Below are 19,417 nucleotides of genomic sequence, written 5' to 3'. Positions count from 1 at the left end.
ATTCTAAAGACGATCGATTATTTATTGGAGCGGATTTGGTTTTCGGGTACAAGTATTGTCAGAAATGTATACGTCGCCTAAAGCGAACCTGAAATATGACAGGTAGAAGAGGAAAGGTTATTACCTCTCACGAAAAGCTTCCAAAAGGACTTATTATAGCCCGGATAGAAGTCCATCGAATTTTCAAGAGTGGATGCCCTGCGAGCATCACTCGTAATTTTGTTCACCGCCTGGTGTTGTTATTTCTTTAATTGTTTCTGCGAAGAGTGTGGCCAGCGACTAATTATTGATTGAGCTATCGAAGAAAAAATAAATAATTTATGGCTAGAAAAAATATTGGAAAAATAAACAGTATAAGTTGTCAATCAACCAAGCGCATATGAGAGGAACGATGATGGAAAAGGCTTTGTGATTGCATAATGTGAACCTACCACTGGCCAACTAAAGCGTTGACTATTGTGTGCAGATGGGTCTGGTCAACGCCTATACACATATATATATCAGCTAATTAGCACTACCCCGACCACTACATATATGATCATCAATTCAGAGTTCGACTGTTCATCGACTTCTTCAAGCCAAAAAAAGAGCCCCTCATCGGCTTCGAATGGCACAGGTAAAGTCTATAATAGATATACATCACCATCCATGATATGCTTTACATAATAAGGGTAATTTCGCGCTTTTTTGTGTTTGCTCATCATGCCATGCAAATCGTTTTGTATATGCAGAAGGTGGTAGTGAAGCTCATGACGATGACCGACGAGAAGACGAAGAAGAAGGCCATAGAGGCCGTTGCTGATGTCTACGGTACTTGTATACATCTTTCTCTATATTATAGTACATACTAAGACCTGTTAATTAGTTCTGGTGTCACATCTATATGGCACGTGTTTCCAGTAATCGTTTATTGTCATTTTTTCGATCCTTGGAGACATCAGATGATTAACCAACCACAAACAGCAGTCCTGTTAATTAATGTTGCTTGTTTAATTAACATTAATGAGCAGGAGTGGACGCGATTGCGGCGGATGTGAAGGAGCAGAAGGTGACGGTGGTAGGGGAGATGGACACGGTTGTGGTGGCGAAGAAGTTGAAGAAGATCGGGAAGGTGGAGATCATATCGGTTGGCCCAGCCAAGGAGGAAAAGAAAGAAGAGAAAAAGGAAGAAAATAAGAAAGAAGCTGACGATAATAAGAAATTAGCTGACAATATTAAGAAAGATGAGAAGAAATAATGACAACCAACGCCTTTGATTTATCTGAGCTTTTGGTATATGCCAAACTAAGAAAATTTCAATTGCTTCTTGCCTTTTTTGCAATTATAATTGTTTGTTTTTTCATAGATTTTTGTAACTAATATCATGAGTTTCTATATCGTCATGTTATGAGAGTAATAATTTCCTTATCCAGTTTTCCTTTACGATTTGCAGATTGTTTTTCTTAGGTCCAAAAATTTCGGTTTATATGTCCATCAACTTGCATATCATATATACGTTAGCCATGAATCACGATTTAGGCGGGCGCCTAAGGGCCCCTTTCATTTGTTTACCCCAAAAATAAAAAAGGAGCCCTTTCATTTCTGGACCCCAGACCAATTGCTATGTGCAGGGTTGATATAGGGATTCAGATTCGAAAAAATAACACTTAGAGTGCGTACCAAAATTATAGATAAATAGATGCCACACCCTAACACGTAAAGGGTCGATTTCCTACATGGCTTATGACAACTCTATTGTTTCGCTTAAGGATGATTTTGCACCGTCGACTAGTGATATAATAATTTTCAACCCCATGACTATGAGACGATATACAACTTGCTTTTGATTTTCGAGTTGGATAAGTGATCTAACCTCACTTCATTTTGTGTAATGATTGTAAGTATTGAGAAATATATTGATGTATTAAAATATATATATATATATATATGTATATATGTATGTACATATAAATGAAAGTAGATAGAAAATTTATTATTAAAAATTGATTAGGAAAAAATATGAGCGAGAAAGTATTATTAAATGAAAGTTTAAAAATGATTAGGAAAAAATATGAGTAAGAAAGTATTATTAAATGGAAAAAAGATAAAATAGTAATTATTATATAGTTAAATATGGAAAAGAATATAGCTGAGTTGGGTAGAGTTGGATTATTATGCGAAAATAAACAAAGCCGGCATGCGTGCATATACATCGGTTTTCTCTTGAAGAAAAAACAACCGATCGATGACAATTTCTCTTATAAAAAATGCAGGTTTGGGATGCTTCAAGCCGTTGAAGATTGCTGCTTCTACATCAGCATGATTCATGCATGGCCCCCCCTCCACACGAATCACCATAAATTAACAAACGCTATATATAGCTGTTGCATGGATATCGTCAAAAGACAGATCCCTGTCACAAATTTAACCCAAAAAAAAAGGCAAAAAAATACATTTGTTTTAAAATAATGTTATCTTAGGTAGATTTTGCTTTCAGTGATCATAGAGGTATTATTAATTCCTGACAATCCCACGCTCAATGCCTTTCCTATTCATAACCAACATCATTAATTTATTGCTGGAAGGAAAAGAAATACATTATGTATGTTTCCACTCGGTCACATGAACCCTATAGTATGGCACCTATAAAAAAAAAAAAGAGTATAAGACTGCGATGCCGTTTCCATTTCTATCATGTGGAATTGGAACTGACCCTTCTCCTTGCCCGGTTGTAATGATATATGAATGGAAAAATTGAACGATAATTTATGGAATAAAATTAGATATGATTAGCTTATATATATATATATATATATAAAAAGAGAAAACTACACAGAAAAGCATGAACTATACGCTCTTTTTTAGTTTTAGCATGAAGTTTTTTTTTCAGAGAAATACACAAATTATTGATTCGTTATACGTTTCAGCATGTTATTACGTTCTCCATTAATTCTAACAGTATGAGCTGACATAGCACTTGAAGGTGACATGTGGGGCACAGATATTGGCTACATAGGCCCCATAGAATTTTTATTATTAAAAATAATTATAAAAAATTTTAAAAATAAAAAAAATATATGAAAAAGAAAAGGGAAAAGGGAAAGGATGGGAGAAGGGAGGGGCGGGGCAGCGCCGTTTCACCTCCAGCGATCCTCCACTTCCGGCAAGTCCCGAGCCTCTTCCCCAACTGCAGCAGAAAGCCCTCAGAGAATCAACCGCCTCGAAGGACCCCTCCCTCACCCTCATCTTCTTCGTCTGCCTTTTCCATAGGCAACCACCACCTCCCTGCCAAGATCATACCACCATTAAAACCCACAAACAGAAGATTTAGAGAGAGAGACAATCGGAGAGATCAGAGAACGTTGAGAATAATAATTTTCAACCCCATGACTATGATTCAACGAATCATTGTTGAGAAGTTCATGAGTTACACTTAAAAGGGAAGAACATTTTTCCGGTGTGTATTCTGATATCCAAAAGTCCGACGGGTACTGATTAATTTAGTTTGAGCTCAGTCGGCCTACTGAGGGAGTAAAACTCTCCCAATATGAATTTTCTCCTATTATAAGACTCGAACCCGAAACCTTGCTTAAGGAAAATAAGCGTCGAACCGCTTAAACCAATCAATGTTGGTAAAGGAAAGAACGTTTCACTTTCACACATACGGACATGCCTCAAAACCATATCTTGATGGCACCAGCCACAGAGAGACGTCACCGACGTCAAGAACATCCAAGAGAAGATAATGGGCTACTCTGATCTCTTCTATATCTGCCCATCGTCCCAACCAATACCATGGAGCTAAAAAAAAAAAGAGGCTGATGCGAATTTTCTGTATGGCGTCAAGATCGCTCACGGTGTTCTCCGCATTTGGGTAATCTTTGTATTGGTGGTTGTATTGTTCATATTACTTTGATGTTTGCTGATGGAGTTACACATCTCATTCGATATTATATACCATCATGATAAGTAAATGGAAGAAGATTGACTCATCGAGTCTTGTCGGAAACATTTGTAGAAGAAAAGATGTAAAAATAAATAAAAGTATAGGTAGGATATTATCATTTTTACACAAATAAATAGCTCACATGTACAAACGAGATTCCTCAATCGAAATCCAGCGGCATAGGTATAATCAACTATCATAATTGCGATAAACTGTTTTTATTTTTTTATTTTATTACCTTAGCAAAGGTCCTAAAGACAAGTACGTTGCCTATTATCTAGGGGTAATGGAAGGAACAACTCCACTGAGAAGATCGCTGCCGGAGACATCGGATGAAACATGAGGATCCTTAGTTAGAGAGAATGACGATGAAGAAGGAGGGGTTGTTGGTGTTGCTCCCTTTGCTGGAGACTCTGCGTTCTTTGCGTTGGAGAGGGACTCTGGAGTCATAAGCCATATATTTTCGAGTTCACGGACTACATCCGCCATTGAAGGTCGGGAATCAGTCTCATCTTGGCAGCACTTGAGGGCCAGCTTCAGAAACTTCTCCACGCATTCCGAAGGATAGCATCCCATTCGCCCATCGATGATTGAGAAGATCATTCCAGATTGATTCGCAAGATTGACCTGCAGGGCACGTACGAGATTAATGAGATTATTCCAGGAAAAGAATGTAATGTATTGTTAGACAGCATGGACATATTACCTCGCGGACTATGTTTTTGCCATGTGAAATGGGTTGCATCCCTGTCAGGAGCTCCAGAAATACAACACCGAGACTGTAAACATCACTCTTGTCCGTCAATTTATGCGTTAAGAAGTACTCCGGATCAAGGTAGCCCTGCACAGTAAACAAAGAGTCGACTCACTCTCATGTCCCCTAACCTTTTATATATAGATAAATGAGCTTCAGTTGCTGAATTCGATTCTCAAGTTCGTCTTAATTTCACTATTTGTGCTGTGACAAAAGGAAACGGAAAATGGATTTTTCTTGAGTTTTTAGAGACGAAAAAAGTTGGAATCGGTAGGCAGGGCTGTGTGGCCTCACTCACCGGAGTCCCCTTGACGACTGTGGATACATGATCAGGCAGAGCCCCCTCAATATCAGGAACAGGGGCAAGTCGAGAAAGCCCGAAATCAGCCACTTTTGCTGTGAACTTGGAATCTAGTAATATGTTGCTGGCCTTGATATCACGGTGGAAAATTGGAGGGTTAGCTTCTGTATGTAGATACAAGATTCCCTTGGCTGAGCCGAGGGCGATGCTCAATCTCATCGCGAAACTAAGAGGTTCTTTAGACCGAACTGCACGGGCCAAAAATCGACCAACAACTATTCAGAACCCCTGCCCGTGGACATATATAAACAGGTGCCTTGTGTATGCTCTGAGAACCCTAGTAAGATTGACTAGACATAGTTGAGAGTGTAATATTGGAAATTAATGTACCGGAAAGATGGTCCCTTAACGTTCCGTTGGGCATGAACTCGTACACCAGCAACTGCAAATTCTCATAAAAGTAAACCAGTGGATATTTCATATCAAAATTCACCAAAACTTATGCCATACAACACAATTTTTTTCACAAGGTAGCACAATTTGCTTTGATTTCACTAGAAGGTATGGAAATTACCTGTTCGTCTTCTTCGTCGCAGTATCCAATGAGAGAAACAAGGTTCCGATGATGTACCCTTGATAGCAGCTGTATTTCTGTCAAGAACTCCTTGTCTCCCTGTAATGATCCCTCCTGAGCACGTTTTATGGCCACAATGGTGCCGTCAGCGAGGACGCCTCTGTAGACCTTCCCATAGCCTCCTTGGCCTACTTGAGTCGAGCTGTCAAAGTTGTTCGTAGCCAAGCCCATTTCTTCATAAGTAAACCCCCTCACTCCTTCAATCTTTATGGACATTGAAGCTGACGCTGCAGAGATATGTAAACCAAAGGATTAAGATTCTTGCTAGCTGCATACATGGATGGATCGAGAGAGACGCGGGCCTCATTCATCGTTCAAATTGACTCCACCGAAACAAGAACAAATCTATGTATTCTATGCCCAGTTAACTAGACTGAGCAATCATATATACATATTCTATCTGGCACATATACTCACATCTGCGTCTCTTCGAGAGTACATAATGATCTCTCAAATGCATCCTTAAGATGAGGAGTGACACCAAAGCAGATAGAATAACTGCCCCAGCAATAGTCCCGACCACGATTCCAGCTATTGCACCTTTGCTTATGCCAGATGATTGACGAGCATTGTTCTCTGTTACATTATGATATAAAAGGACCTTAAATTAATAATTAGCAAGGGCATGGATTTATTGTGCAAAATTGCATGAGATGTTAATGATGATTATCATTACAGGGATGGGCAAATCCGCCCGGTACTTTAAACCAGATCTGAAAATATTTGAAGATGAGCATTATTAACCTTGTTCATAGGGGCCCCGCAGAGTGAAGTTGAGAAGCTCGTAAGGCCCAAACAAATCACTGTCCCCGATATTCCAACCTGTGAACATGGTCCTGATACGATGGATCTCACTCTCATTGAAGATACGTGAGTCGTTGTTGTACACGGGGAAAAGCTTCACGTACATAGCTAGTCGAGGTCCTTTCTGCCACATGGAGGACAGGACTTGCAGCTGATAAGGGTACAAGCTGAGACCGGAGCTCAGGTACTCCTCAAAGATACCCTTGTACGGAGGGAAATAGGAGAATCCGGGACTTTTCAAGCGGTAGCCAACAAGCAGTGGTGCTGTGCAGAAACAAGGCACGGGCGAAAGCACTGAATATTCGTAAGGGGGCGGGCATGCTTGAGGGTGGCACTCCGCAATGGAACTGGAGTTTGCTGCCCCCTGCCACGTATCTCCATCATCATTTTGTGTTCCGCACAACTGAACGAGATTGGTCGCCGTGCACACGGGATTCCCCTGAAGCCTGAAATGTTCGGCCAGAAACAAAAAAATCAACTGTATTTTAAATGGTGCTCATTCACCAAATGTGAGATCAGAACAATGTGTGAATGTATCAATATGGCAGCAGAAGCAGACCAGACGGAGACGTTTGGAGGAAGAACAGTGCTTCCAGAAATATTTGAAAATTTGTTGTTCCGGAAGTCCCTGCAGTCGGAAAGCGTAATGAAACATACTCAGCGGCCAGTAATAATATGATTAGACAAGCAAGAACATACCCGAATAATCAAAATTAGTGGCAGATCAACTGTGTCTTACAAGGTTTTTCTTTCGGTTGCATTTAAAGTCTTGTTTTCCCAAATGCTGGACGGAACAGAACCGTCCAACGAATTGTTTGCAAGTGACCTGCAGCCATGGTACTAGCTCATTGAGACTTGAGGGGGATGAAGTATCCGATAAGAGCGTCACTAATTAAACGTTCAAGCAAAGAGAATAGTGTTGATGCATACAGTCTCTGGAGGTTAGGAAGCCCTGAGAAGATGTCAGAGATGTTTCCAGATAGATTATTGTCGGACAAGTCTCTGCAAGATGATGTGTAAAAAGGCAGATGTTAGATTCAACAAAGAAAGAGTCCGTGATTCCCAGCAGGTGCAGTCTAAGGATTCTAGCGATCAGCAGTGTATCATGAGGAGAATCCGGAAATTAAAGAGTGCCAATCAAGTGATAAGAGGAACATACATTGTTGTGATATTCTCTGAAAGCTCAGATTGTGGTATGGATCCATTCAGCCGATTCGAACTAAGGTCTCTGAGATAGGAAATAAGAGCTTTTAGCGTGGACAGTAACAAGCACCCGAGTTGTCAAACATTACTACTACTTATGAACTTACAGGTAACCAAGCTGAGGTATCCTACTCAGATCAGGAATTGGTCCCTCCAAGCTGCAATTTCTCAGGCTCCTGATAGAGGCAACAAAAGAACAATCAATCTTCTTACAATCTATGTGATGTTGCGAAATCGGAGCTATGAGTCTTTGTTCACTAGAGCTTTGCTGTCAACTTTTAATTACGGTCAAAATCGAGTCTATTTGCTTGGGATGAAACCAGAGGCGTAGGATATATGTATGATACACTTACATCTTCAACAGTTTGGACATGTTGCTGTAAGAAGGAGGAATGGTAGTCCCCTCAAAGTTGTTGTTATCAACCTGACTGTAAGCAAAGAGAATACAGAACCATCAGTTAAGCTGCCCCAACCATACACCAGCATTTAAGGTGATCAAAAAAATAAAAATAAAAATAAATTGATGAGCCATCTGCTAGTATAAAGGAGAAAGCTTTATACTGTGAGAAACCATACAGTATAAGTAATTTTGGTAGCTCAGAGAACTCCGGCGGAAGGTACCCAGATAGGTTGTTGTTGTCGAGTAAGCTGCAGAAGTTCATTTGGTGCGAATGTAAGTTATAATAATGTAAAACGAATGAATTCATGAACTATGCAGTCTTCGATATGTGGAGCAGTAATTTAGTGAAATTGCTGGTGAACTTACAAGTGAACAAGACTTGGTAATCTCGACAGCTCAGGCGGGATTTGGCCACTGATGGAATTGTTGTTCATGTGACTGCTCATCGAAGGAAAGAGGAACATCAATAACAAGCAATATAAAAGGAAAACTGAAATATAAAATCTCAAGGTACGAGCCATATATATAGAGAGAGCATTAAAACTCACAAGTGCTTGGTTTTATTCAAGTTTGCAAAGGATTTAGGCAGTGGTCCCGAGATTTGGTTCTGGTCAATCTGTATCCTATCCAACTTGGGAAAATACCCGAGCTCTTCAGGCAGCGAACCAGTTAACTGGTTTCCATTCAGAAGCCTGGGAGAACAAATAGCAGAGCAGATACAAGATTAAAGACACAGAACAACAATGAGTTCTGCCATGCAATTTTAAGGAGGCTGGGTACTCTATATATCATGCAATGTATGGCATGACAAGGCATGGTCGAATTCGATACGACCCGGATCATGTGAATGATCAGAACCCAGGTCTAGAAGAAAGGAAGAAGGAGTGGTGTATATCTGATTATTACAGGAGTTCGAGAGAAGTGATATTGCCAATCTCCTTAGGTATACTGCCACTTATGTTGTTCCACATAAAATCCCTGAAAAAGAATAAAGGAAAAAGAGGACATCAGAAGCAGAATTATTAGATCAGCAATGCATCAAATGGACTGGTATTAGCATAGTTATGGCCCCCACAGTATTATCATGTGAGATAAGAGACCAAGCTCCGGCGACAACGTTCCAGAGAGATTCATGTTGAGCAACTGCCTGCAAATTTAAAGAAGGTCGGGTGACGATCAAGGCATCATGGTGGCAATATATGAATATGCGGGGTGTAAGCAATGATGGGGAATATGATTGGATCAATACAATTCTTGAACGTGTAGATAACCGTCGTCCAAGGTCCGATTGAAGCAAATAACCCCAGTCCACGTAGATGTGCATGGATCTCCACTGTTCCAGTTGGTAAGATTGCCATTGGGATCCTTCAAACGTCTCCTTATGTCCCGCAGAGCCTTCACTGCACAGGACAAATTCAATTTGACCAGATATAATATAAGCCTCGAAATTTTATTCTTGCATAAGATAAACTGAACCTCCTCTCCGTTTCTATCTATCCAAGTATCCAGGATAAAAAACCTCAGCACTTGCTAGCTACTCGGAGCGCGAGCGGGACATGTATATATATGGTCGTATATGTGTTTGTGTGTGTATCTAGAAAAAGGAACAGCAATTTTGTTCTTTTTGATCCATAAAAGGATAATTACTTAAATTCAAAAAGCACGGAGAAGGTATTGGAGAATTAGGAAGCGGGTTATCACCATCACCGTAAGGAAACATACAAGATTTTGGTTTCTTTATACGTCCTCTTGTATTCGAGAATCACAATTGCTACAAATGAAAATATAGCCCGACCACGATCTTACTACGAAAAGAAAAGTGGCTAGTTTATTCCTAAAATCTCGATCAAATACAGTAATTTAAACAATTCAACCAAACCAAACGAGATAAACTCCACTCGGTACTCATCATATTGGCTGATAGTCACCTTCCAGAGGATCCGTAACAGAATTATTCTGGGCTCCGACAGGCATGAGCAGGGGGGAATATAGCACCAACATAGTCAGAAAGGCTGCATATGTGGAGACTTTCGGAAAGGATGCCTCGCCAGCCTTACGACGAAAGCTGGAACTGCACATCTTTGATGAAGAAGGTGACTTTGTGAGGGCGCTCCTCGATAGTCGAATGGAACGGCTAGCTAGAGATTAAGAAAGAGTTTTCTACTTCAACATCTTTCTCAGGTCCAGCTCCAACTGCCCAAGTAAGAGGGAGGAAAGGCAACTTTTGCAGTACGCAAACACCATCAGAAAATTCAAACCTTAAAGGGAGAAGAAAGATGAATCTGATGGGAATGAGATGGAGAGCAGGTATGCAGCAGGGGACATGATCATGAATGCTCCACCAGTGATTTTGGGTTATGGTTATGGCCATCTGTTTCGTGATGACGACTTTGATAACAACAACAATAATAATAATGAAAAAACGAAAGAGAGAAGAAGAAGAAGAAATGGGTGCTTCGGCGAGCTGTGCTGACTTCTGCGGTAGGTGAAGGGTGTCATTTTGCTGCTGGCAGTTGGCGGGGTTTATAATAATAAATTCCTTTCTTTGGATAGGACAATTGACAAAAATATTTGACTATCATGGAATCTTTTCTTGTGGTTGGTAGTTGTTACATTCATAGATTATTCCTTCATTCATTCTTTCAAGTTTCATTTAAACTATGAAGATCTAATTCTAGGTTATATTTCAGGAATTATTCCACGGAGTTATAGTTTGATATGTATAGTAGCATTCAAAGCTGAAGTAAATCTTTATGTTATCCTTCAACAAGAAAACGTATAATTTACAGACTTAATTTAAGAAGGATAGACTCGACAGATTAGGTGGTTTTTGGAGCTAGAATTCTAGGTTTGAAAATTTAAAATTTTCCAATCCAAATGTATATTCATAATTAAGTTAAGGAACCACAACTATGAAAATAAGGGAATACCAGAGAGAGGGGATGGCCTGGTCAGTGGTTTTCCCCCCGCTCTAAGGGCCCCCTCCCTCTCCGAGGCTTGTCGATGGTCACCTCCCTCACTCCTTGGTCGCGCAGTGGCCATCCCTCCCCTCCAAGGTTGCTGGCGAGGTCATTGACGACCCCAGAAAGGGAGGGATGGACACATAAGTGCCATATTAGTTCCAGAAGCGAGCAGGGGCGGAGTCGAGATTTTCATCCGGGGGCAAAAATGTTACTTGATATAAATAGTACATAAATATTTTTTTTTCAGGAAGGCAAAATACTAATTTTACATAGAAAAATTCGTAAACAAACATACGTTTTGGGTAAAATTTAAAAAAATTCAAAATTCAGGGGGAGCAATTGCCTCCCATGCCAATACAATGGCTCCGCCCCTGGGAGCAAGGATGCTTGTGGTGGAATCAATAAAGAAGAAATGGTGTTGGCGAAGCCATGGCACGTGTTTGTGAAGTGTACATCTCTCTTAATAGAAGGAACATCATACCATCGAAGCCATATCCTGACCAAATAACCAAATGACCAAACAAATGGTTTGCTATTTAATTAGTATGTACATCATCATACTAGTTTTTCTCCTTTCTTTTGTCCCTCTTTTTTAAATTAATCAATCAACTATAATATGTCAAAGTTGAAGTGTAACACGTGGGGCTGTATGTTGATGCCCATTCTCTAAACTCTCAAACTTTTGAATAATCAATCGTCATGGCAAAATTATACAAGTATAATTTTTTATATATACAATGTATACTCAAGAAATTCTGGATAAAATTTGAAATAATTAACGTGTGTTAAATTGATGACTAAATATTGAAAATTGGAAAAATAAATAGCTTCTTTTACCACCTAAACAGTTTTTCTATAAATTAATTCTTCTATACACAAGCGGAATGAGCAAGCATTTATATAGTCTTTAATAAGAAAATAATAATAATAAAGGGAGTATAGCGTAACGGTATACGTCCTCGCTTAGTGACCCATAGATCAAGTTCGATACTCAGGTGAGATTATCCATGTCCCTTTATTAAATATATTTAAAATTTTTATTTTATTATACTAAATTCATGTCTCCTTTATAAAAGATAGACAAAGACGAATGAGAGGCATGCCCTTAATTGTAGCGATCTATCTATTCTATAAACATCTATCTCTTGTCCCATTGGGCGAGTGAGGGAGCTTTTCTCCGCCTGCTTGCTTTTATCTTTTTCAAATTTCATTTTTAAAATTTTTACTTTAAAAAATTCCTCTTTTTCGATATTATTAATCTATCTATCTATAAACATTCTAAAACTCTTCTCCCATAAGCGGGGAGCTTTACTTCTTCCCTTTTTTTTCTAGTTTTATTTTTAAAATTTTTATACTTTTTTGTGAATTAACTGGCCGAAGCCCATTAAATTTTTACTTTAAAGAAAAAATCCTCTTTTTTCAATATTATTAAATTCGATCCAAAAAAGTAATAGATAATCCGGTCAATCCGTCGAGACAAACAATCCAATTGTTATTGTCCGATTCATGCCCCTACAATGCTATATTTTTTAAAATCCCCATTTTTTATTTTCACAATTTTTAATCCCTTCGTTATTATTTTAAATTCGACCTGATCAAGAGAGTAGATAATCTGATTGGCCCATCGAGATAAACAATCTAGTCACTATAGTCAGATCAATTATTTCTAGAAAAAATATATTTTACCCAACACTCGTCCAGAAAAAATAATAAGGAATTCAATATTATAAATACCATTATACAAATTAGGATATATGCAACTTTTTCCTTCAAATTTAGGTTGCCAATTACAAACCTTCCCCCACTCTTGGGAATTATTCTTCACGGATCCATAGAAACGCCAAACACATTACCTGAAGATCTTATCATCATTAATAAATAAGTGGATATAAAAAATAAAAAAATTTAATATTATATATATATATCTAATATATCATTTTAGATCATTTTTGGATCCGCAGGGAAGTGCGGGTATATAATGCCTAGTTCATTTGATAGACATTTTCAGAATGCTAGTTAATTAAAATGAGAAAATTTATTAGAATTAGATGCAATAAAAACTTTGATCTTTCATTCGGAGAAAAACCAATGAACTTGAATAACCTTGAAAAGAAAAACAACCGACAAAGTATCAAAAATGCATAAATCAAATGTTGAACCTTTTTTTTTCAAAAACTATTTTCAAATTAAATTGTAGCATAGGGCAATAAATTTGATTTTTTTCTCTTTTTTCTTATTTGGGAAACATTAATTAGATATCTAGCGTCTCGTATGGCCCAATAAACCGCGAATCCACATGTTACAATACGACTAAAATCCCAATCAATCACAAAAAGAATATCGATCAAAAAAATAATCCCGTGTCGACCTTCCAGGAATGATCATACTTCTCGTTGTCATCTCTTCCTCCAGGTGGCTTGAATGGCCGATATTTTAAATAATAGATGTAGTTGACCTGAAGTGGCGTTGTAGTTTTGACTTGTATGCCCATGCAAAGTCAAAGATATTTTGAGATTAGAATCATCAATGGACTGATTCAATTCACCAAAAATTTAAGTGGAAATATCAGATGGAGAAAATTGGAAAATAAAGTGTCAATCATACATACTCGTCAATATATAATATATAATTAATGGGGCAATCACTGTGCGCACCCGAATTTCATCTCGTCAGGGCACGCGTGCGCGCGCCTATGCAACGCGGCTTGGGAGTGTCCACCTTCCCGGGGACGCACGACGGACGCACGTGAGAAGGAGTAGCCACTTGCCATTTTACGACCCGAAAGTCGAGGGCCGGCAAGTTACCCGGGTTTAGGGGTACAGGGTACACCTAATTGCTAAGGCATATGGTCTACGAAACCCAAGGTTCCGAATTCGGGGGTCCTGTTACATGCGAGCTTATATCTCGCATGCCCTATCGGTACTCTACCTTGTCTAGGCTTGCCATTTTAATTTAATTACCGCTTAATTAAGTTCCGCTCATCTTACGCGTTTTGACACCGTAAATTCGAAGGAACACTCCGACCGTCCACTTTCCGACCGGGATTCTTACATGAATGAATGTACAATATAAATCCTTACATTGTCCTCTCAAATAAATAAAATACAAGTTACAATAACTGAATCCCGGTCGAATTGCATTCGGTTATTATTCCACTCGTGCTCACCGTGTGGTTTGAAAAGACCGAAATTGAAATTAAGATGCGCGCTCAGTGTTAGGGGAATTGAACCCCGTGATCTACGATTGGGGCATTGGACCCCCTATGAATCGTGCCCTGAAGGATCGGGCTCGATCCGCATAACAAACAAGTGCAAGAATGTTAACAAGCGGACATAAATAAACAAACAATGGGGTTTTATTGTTGCCGAATTTACGTTAATTAACCAATTATTAACCGGGGTATCTTGGCATACAAATCCTACCCTAAAGCAAACAAAGTGGGTACAAGATGTGAATCGATCAAAGATCGCCTCGGGAAGGTATTTCGCATTTGGCATTATTTTCAAAAACTTGACGTACGTGACGTCTGTTGTCAAATCTTGTGTTTGTGGGTTGCTTTTAGGATTGTTTTATGTTGTGACACTATAGTTGTTACAGGTTATTACCGAACATTGATTCCGCCTGTACATCCTAAAACCTAGTGCCTATCCCACTATTGCCCATTTTGTCTTAGCCAAGTATACAATTAATCCGGTATTTGTATTTTGAGCCAATCCACCCGAACTAACTACCCGAGGCTATGCTAGAATAACAAAAACTCATCGGTCGGATAGGGCGGGCTATGCAGATGAACCTGCGCCTAGATAGGTAGCCCATCCCTGCCTTGATACCGCATGTTTCTCTTATTATAACCCTAGGGGGGTGTCGCTAGGTTGCAAATAGACGATTTTGCCCTTGAGATAAAAATTGTTTTCGGGAAAGAGAGATTACGCGGTGCGGACCACCTCGGCTTGTGACCGGTGCTAACCGATCCCCTGGACCTTCCAGGGTTGTCAAGAACCCTAAAAGAGCCAAAAGATCGGTTAATCTATCCGGAAGTGATCTAAGAAGAACTTCCATGTCCCGACCTGAGTTTCCTGAAATCAGGTGAGGCCTCGAGTCAAGACGCGCAAGTCCTTCCTAGACATCCATGTCACATCGAACTACGTGTCTCGAGATTTATAAAATTTGCAAGTTTTGAGAAGGGCACCAACGCATGTTTGCAACCTATCGACGCGTGTTACCGGTTTATTACCAATTCGTACAAAATTATTAGGGCCAAGTGAATTAATTAATCGTGTGAACGTCCAATTACCCCGTTAGTGAAATTATTGATTAAATTAATTAATGTTTTGCCAAATGCTCTAAATATTCGGGTTTTGGACCGTCGAGCCTATCATTGATGGACCGTCCGATGCGAATCCTAATTCCCGATCGCCTTAGGATTTAAAAATTAATTTTAGGTCGAGTTTGCATGATTAACCCGATTCATTTATGCACAGATCAAGAGCATATCACCACATCAAGCACGGCGAACATACAAATTTACATAACCGGTGCCGCCATGATCATGATAAACACATACAAACATACACGCAAACACGATATCAACGAAATCGATAAAACGGCACCGATTCATGGAAAACGAAAAATCATGCAAAGCACACACGTTGTCATGCCGTATACATATAATTACAAGAATAAAATATTTAAACATGGCACACACGCTGTCGATTGGTGATCCAAGTAGGAAAGGGCTGGATGTCTTTGGAAAATATTTAGGACTGATTTGAAAATTCTGAAAAGTTAAGGACTGATTTGCAAATTCCGAAAGCTCAGGGACTGATGTGAAAATTCGAAAGGTTCAGGGACTAATGTAAAAATTCCGAAAAATTCAGGGACTGATTTGAAAATTGCAAAAAGTTTAGGGACTGATTTTAAAAATTACGAAAAGTTCAGGACTGATCTGGAGATTCCGAAAAGTTCAGGGACTGATTTAAAAATTTCGAAAAGTTCAGGACTGATCTGAAGATATTAAAATAACCGGGACTTGACTGGGAACAATTTTAAAATTCAGGGCAGATCTGAAAAATAAAAATTGCGTCCTCTGTGCTGAAATGAGACAAAACGAAAAGTTCGTAAAATCGAGTTTGAGACAAATCCGATCACCCGCACAGCCCAATAACATTCATTTTGCATCATATTCATCCAAGTAAGCATTAATATTCAGAAATAGAGCCCTAATCATGCCATTAAGTTAAGGATTTACCTAATTCGGGAAGTTGAGTGGTGGTTCTGTAAAATAAAAAAATAAAAAATAAAAAACGCCAGACGGATTGGGCTGTTGGGGCAAGACTGGGCCGGAATGGGCCGAACTGGGCTATTGGATCGAGCGGGCTTTTCGCTGGGCCGAATGGGCTGCTACTGGACTGGGCCGATGAGGGGGCGGACTGGGCCGGGCTGGACCTCTGCTGAACTGGGCTGAGCTGCTGGAGGATGGGGCTGGGCCACCGCGCGCCATTCTGGCCGTTCACGGGCGTTGTCTGTGCAATCGAAAAAGAATCGACCCGATTAGTCAAACCCGAAGCACAGAGGGAGAAGGGAGGTCCGAGGGAGTGTCCGGATCGGGCGAGTTGTGGGCGTCGGGACGAGTTGAGTGCGAGAGGAGGAAAAGAGAGTCGGGAGTTCGGCGAGGGAGTTGGGGATTCGGCCAGGGAGCTGGGGGTTCGGCGAGGAAAGAAAGAAAAGTCGGTTCCGAGCTATGGGTGTCCGGACCGTGGAAGCTGAGGGCGACGGGTGAGCTGGGGGGGGGGGGGGGGGGGGCGAGCTAAGGTTTTTTTTCGTCCGTGAGCTGTAGGGGAAAAATCCGGGTGAGCTGAGGGAGAGCGTGAGCTGTGGGAAAATGTTTTTTTTTTGTCTCTTTGAGTCCCCAGAGTTTTTTCCGTGTTGCCGGTTTTGTTCCGGAATCGAGAGAGAGAGGGAGAGCGAGATAGAGCCGCGGGTTTTCGAGGAGGGGCCGAGCCGGTTCCGGTCGTTGCCGTGCCAGCCGAAGTTAGCGTGTGCAGAGGAAGAACGTAGCTGAGAGGGAGGTGACAGGACGAGTCGGTCTCGGGCAGAGGAGCGGCGCTGCAGGGAGCAGCCATCAACGGAAAAAAAATGAAAGAAGAAAGAAAAAAAGAAAGAAGTCAGAAGAAGAGAAGAAGAAGGACGAAGCTAGGGGAAAAAGGAAGGAAAAAGGGAAAGCCACGGTCAGAAGTCAGCAGTCTGACTTCTGACCGGTTTTTGAAATTTTTTTTTTTAAATCGACGCGCGTACAAATTTAAAATCTCGTCTTCTTGATCGGATGTCAGAAAGATAATTCGAGACCGCCATCACGCTCCGAAAAAATTTGCCTGTCAATATTATGCGATAAAATTATTTTCAATCTCGAATTTGTCCCGGATTTTGAAAATTGACGTCGATGTACGCGAAATTCGAAAACGTCCCAAATGGTATTATTTTGAAAAATCATAAAATTGGTGCTAGATTAGGAAAATGTACTATTTCCGAAAAGTCGTGAATACTCGGGTAATTAATCGGAAATACTTCCCTCACGGGTGGTAAAAATGACGATTCTGACCCTTCGAAGCCGGTGGACCAAAATTGGGTGCTGACAGCTTGCCCCTCTTTGGTTGCGTGCTCGGATAGAGGGTGCAGCCAAAGATTATGAGAAGCACCTGTTCGGTCTTGACGACCACCTGGCCATTCTCCCAGATGCAACGGACCTGCTTGTGGGAGGAAAAAGACAAATGAGTCATGACAAGGAAATGATGCGGTGTGAATTTGTAACTCGAAAAAGCAAATGCAGGGATAAAGTTCGTAAAGCGATAAATGTGAACACGAAGTCCTAAAAGCGATAAAGGCAGACACGAAGTCCGGAAAGCAGTAAAAGTGAACAAGAATTTTGGAAAGCAGTAAAAATGGACACGAAGTCCTGGACGCGAAGTCCGAAAAGCAGTAAAGGTGGACACGAAGTCCTGGACGCGGAGTCCGAAAAGCAGTAAAGGTGGACACGAAGTCCTGGACGCGGAGTCCGAAAAGCAGTAAAGGTGGACACGAAATCCTGGACGCGGAGTCCGAAAAGCTGTAAAGATGGACACGGAGTCCTGGACGCGGAGTCCGAAAAGCTGTAAAGATGGACACGGAGTCCTGGACGCGGAGTCCGAAAAGCTGTAAAGATGGACACGGAGTCCTGGACGCGGAGTCCGAAAAGCTGTAAAGATGGACACGGAGTCCGAAAAGCAGTAAAGATGGACGCGGAGTCCTGGACGCGGAGTCCGAAAAGCAGTAAAGATGGACGCGGAGTCCTGGACGCGGAGTCCGAAAAGCAGTAAAGATGGACGCAGAGTCCGAAAAGCAGTAAAGATGGACGCAGAGTCCGAAAAGGTGTAAAGATGGACACGGAGTCCAAAAAGCAGTAAAGATGGACACGGAGTCCTGGACACGGAGTCCTAGACACGGAGTCCGAAAAGCAGTAAAGATGGACACGAAGTCCGAGAAGCGGTAAAGATGGAATGTAGAAGCAATGACTAATGTTGGGGGACAACGCAGGGCGCCGGAGGGCGAAGGCTATGATCCGTTGAATTCGAGTCCATATTGTGCTTATGACGGTGCCGTGGCCAGCGTCGTTCGTCGCTTGTCGCAGGATTGGGCGTTGTGTGTCTCCTTGAGGGTCATCCGCTCGGATTGGAATTTCGTCTTGTCGCATAAGGCAGACATGAGTCCGTCAGGAAGAGACACCTTTCAGGATCCGAATGCTCACACCTGCACACAAGGAATAGCGGCTAACGGTCGTTGTCAGTCACGCAATACCGCTGGAATTACGATGTGCAAAGGAAATCTATGTAGCGATGCTTCAAGGATTTGGACACAGTGGCCATTTGAGGGGCGGCCGTGTCCCCGAATGTGACATGTACTTGACTAAAAGAAAGGCTTTTTACAAGGTGGGGCATGGCCCACAGAGTTTTGAGTAAAGGTAAAGGGAGGGGTCTTTAGGATCCTCCAAATTAAGGATACGACGATTCGACCCCATTTCGAGGTATGTCTCGAGCCTGGAGAGTCGAAGAGAGTTTGCTTGCGTCGAGGACTGCCGAACCACTACTAGCTGTAGTTTCACGCGAAGTGCCGCTGTTCTTTCGTGGTCAAGCCGACAATTGCCCCTAATTTTTGCCTAGGCCGTAGGATGAGTAACGACCTAGCGGGGTATTTTATTTGACTTTTCTCACATGAGTGCTCACCTTTTGCTACGATCGCCCCTGTTCGGGTCCGATCGCACCTCTCGGTTCCTCTAACTTTTGCCTAGACCGCCCTTTGCGGGTTTTCAGCCTAGCGAGAAATTGATTTGCGCTCTCCTTTTGCCACGACTCCCCTTTGCGGGATTTTAAGTCGTGCCTCTCGTTCCCTAACTTTTGCCTA

At 41.1% G+C, this 19,417-nt stretch overlaps 2 protein-coding genes across 2 annotated transcripts; one reads left to right on the top strand and one right to left on the bottom strand.

Moving 5' to 3' along the window:
- Window positions 1-438: 438 nt before the first annotated feature.
- Window positions 439-1,436, top strand: LOC116192579 (heavy metal-associated isoprenylated plant protein 39-like). Its single transcript, XM_031521163.1, has 3 exons — window positions 439-616; window positions 732-810; window positions 1,011-1,436. Exons 1-3 carry the CDS (start codon window positions 608-610, stop codon window positions 1,235-1,237), a joined length of 315 nt encoding a protein of 104 aa, XP_031377023.1. The 5' UTR covers window positions 439-607; the 3' UTR covers window positions 1,238-1,436.
- Window positions 1,437-3,990: 2,554 nt separating this feature from the next.
- LOC116192651 (probable LRR receptor-like serine/threonine-protein kinase At1g06840) lies at window positions 3,991-10,420 on the bottom strand. Its single transcript, XM_031521252.1, has 20 exons — window positions 9,950-10,420; window positions 9,271-9,421; window positions 9,097-9,168; window positions 8,928-8,999; window positions 8,570-8,713; window positions 8,388-8,459; window positions 8,198-8,269; window positions 7,975-8,049; window positions 7,729-7,797; window positions 7,578-7,646; window positions 7,349-7,420; window positions 7,158-7,244; window positions 6,978-7,046; window positions 6,359-6,864; window positions 6,032-6,190; window positions 5,555-5,841; window positions 5,371-5,422; window positions 4,978-5,228; window positions 4,632-4,766; window positions 3,991-4,552 (listed from the first exon to the last, which is right to left on the bottom strand). The coding sequence occupies exons 1-20, from the start codon at window positions 10,098-10,100 to the stop codon at window positions 4,199-4,201; spliced, it is 2,919 nt and encodes a 972-aa protein (XP_031377112.1). The 5' UTR covers window positions 10,101-10,420; the 3' UTR covers window positions 3,991-4,198.
- Window positions 10,421-19,417: the final 8,997 nt, after the last annotated feature.

This window comes from Punica granatum, chromosome 1 (assembly GCF_007655135.1).
Source record: "Punica granatum isolate Tunisia-2019 chromosome 1, ASM765513v2, whole genome shotgun sequence".
NCBI classification, from domain to species: domain Eukaryota; kingdom Viridiplantae; phylum Streptophyta; class Magnoliopsida; order Myrtales; family Lythraceae; genus Punica; species Punica granatum.
The sequence above is the reverse complement of the archived record's forward strand: the minus strand, read 5'-3'. Positions and strand labels throughout refer to the sequence as shown.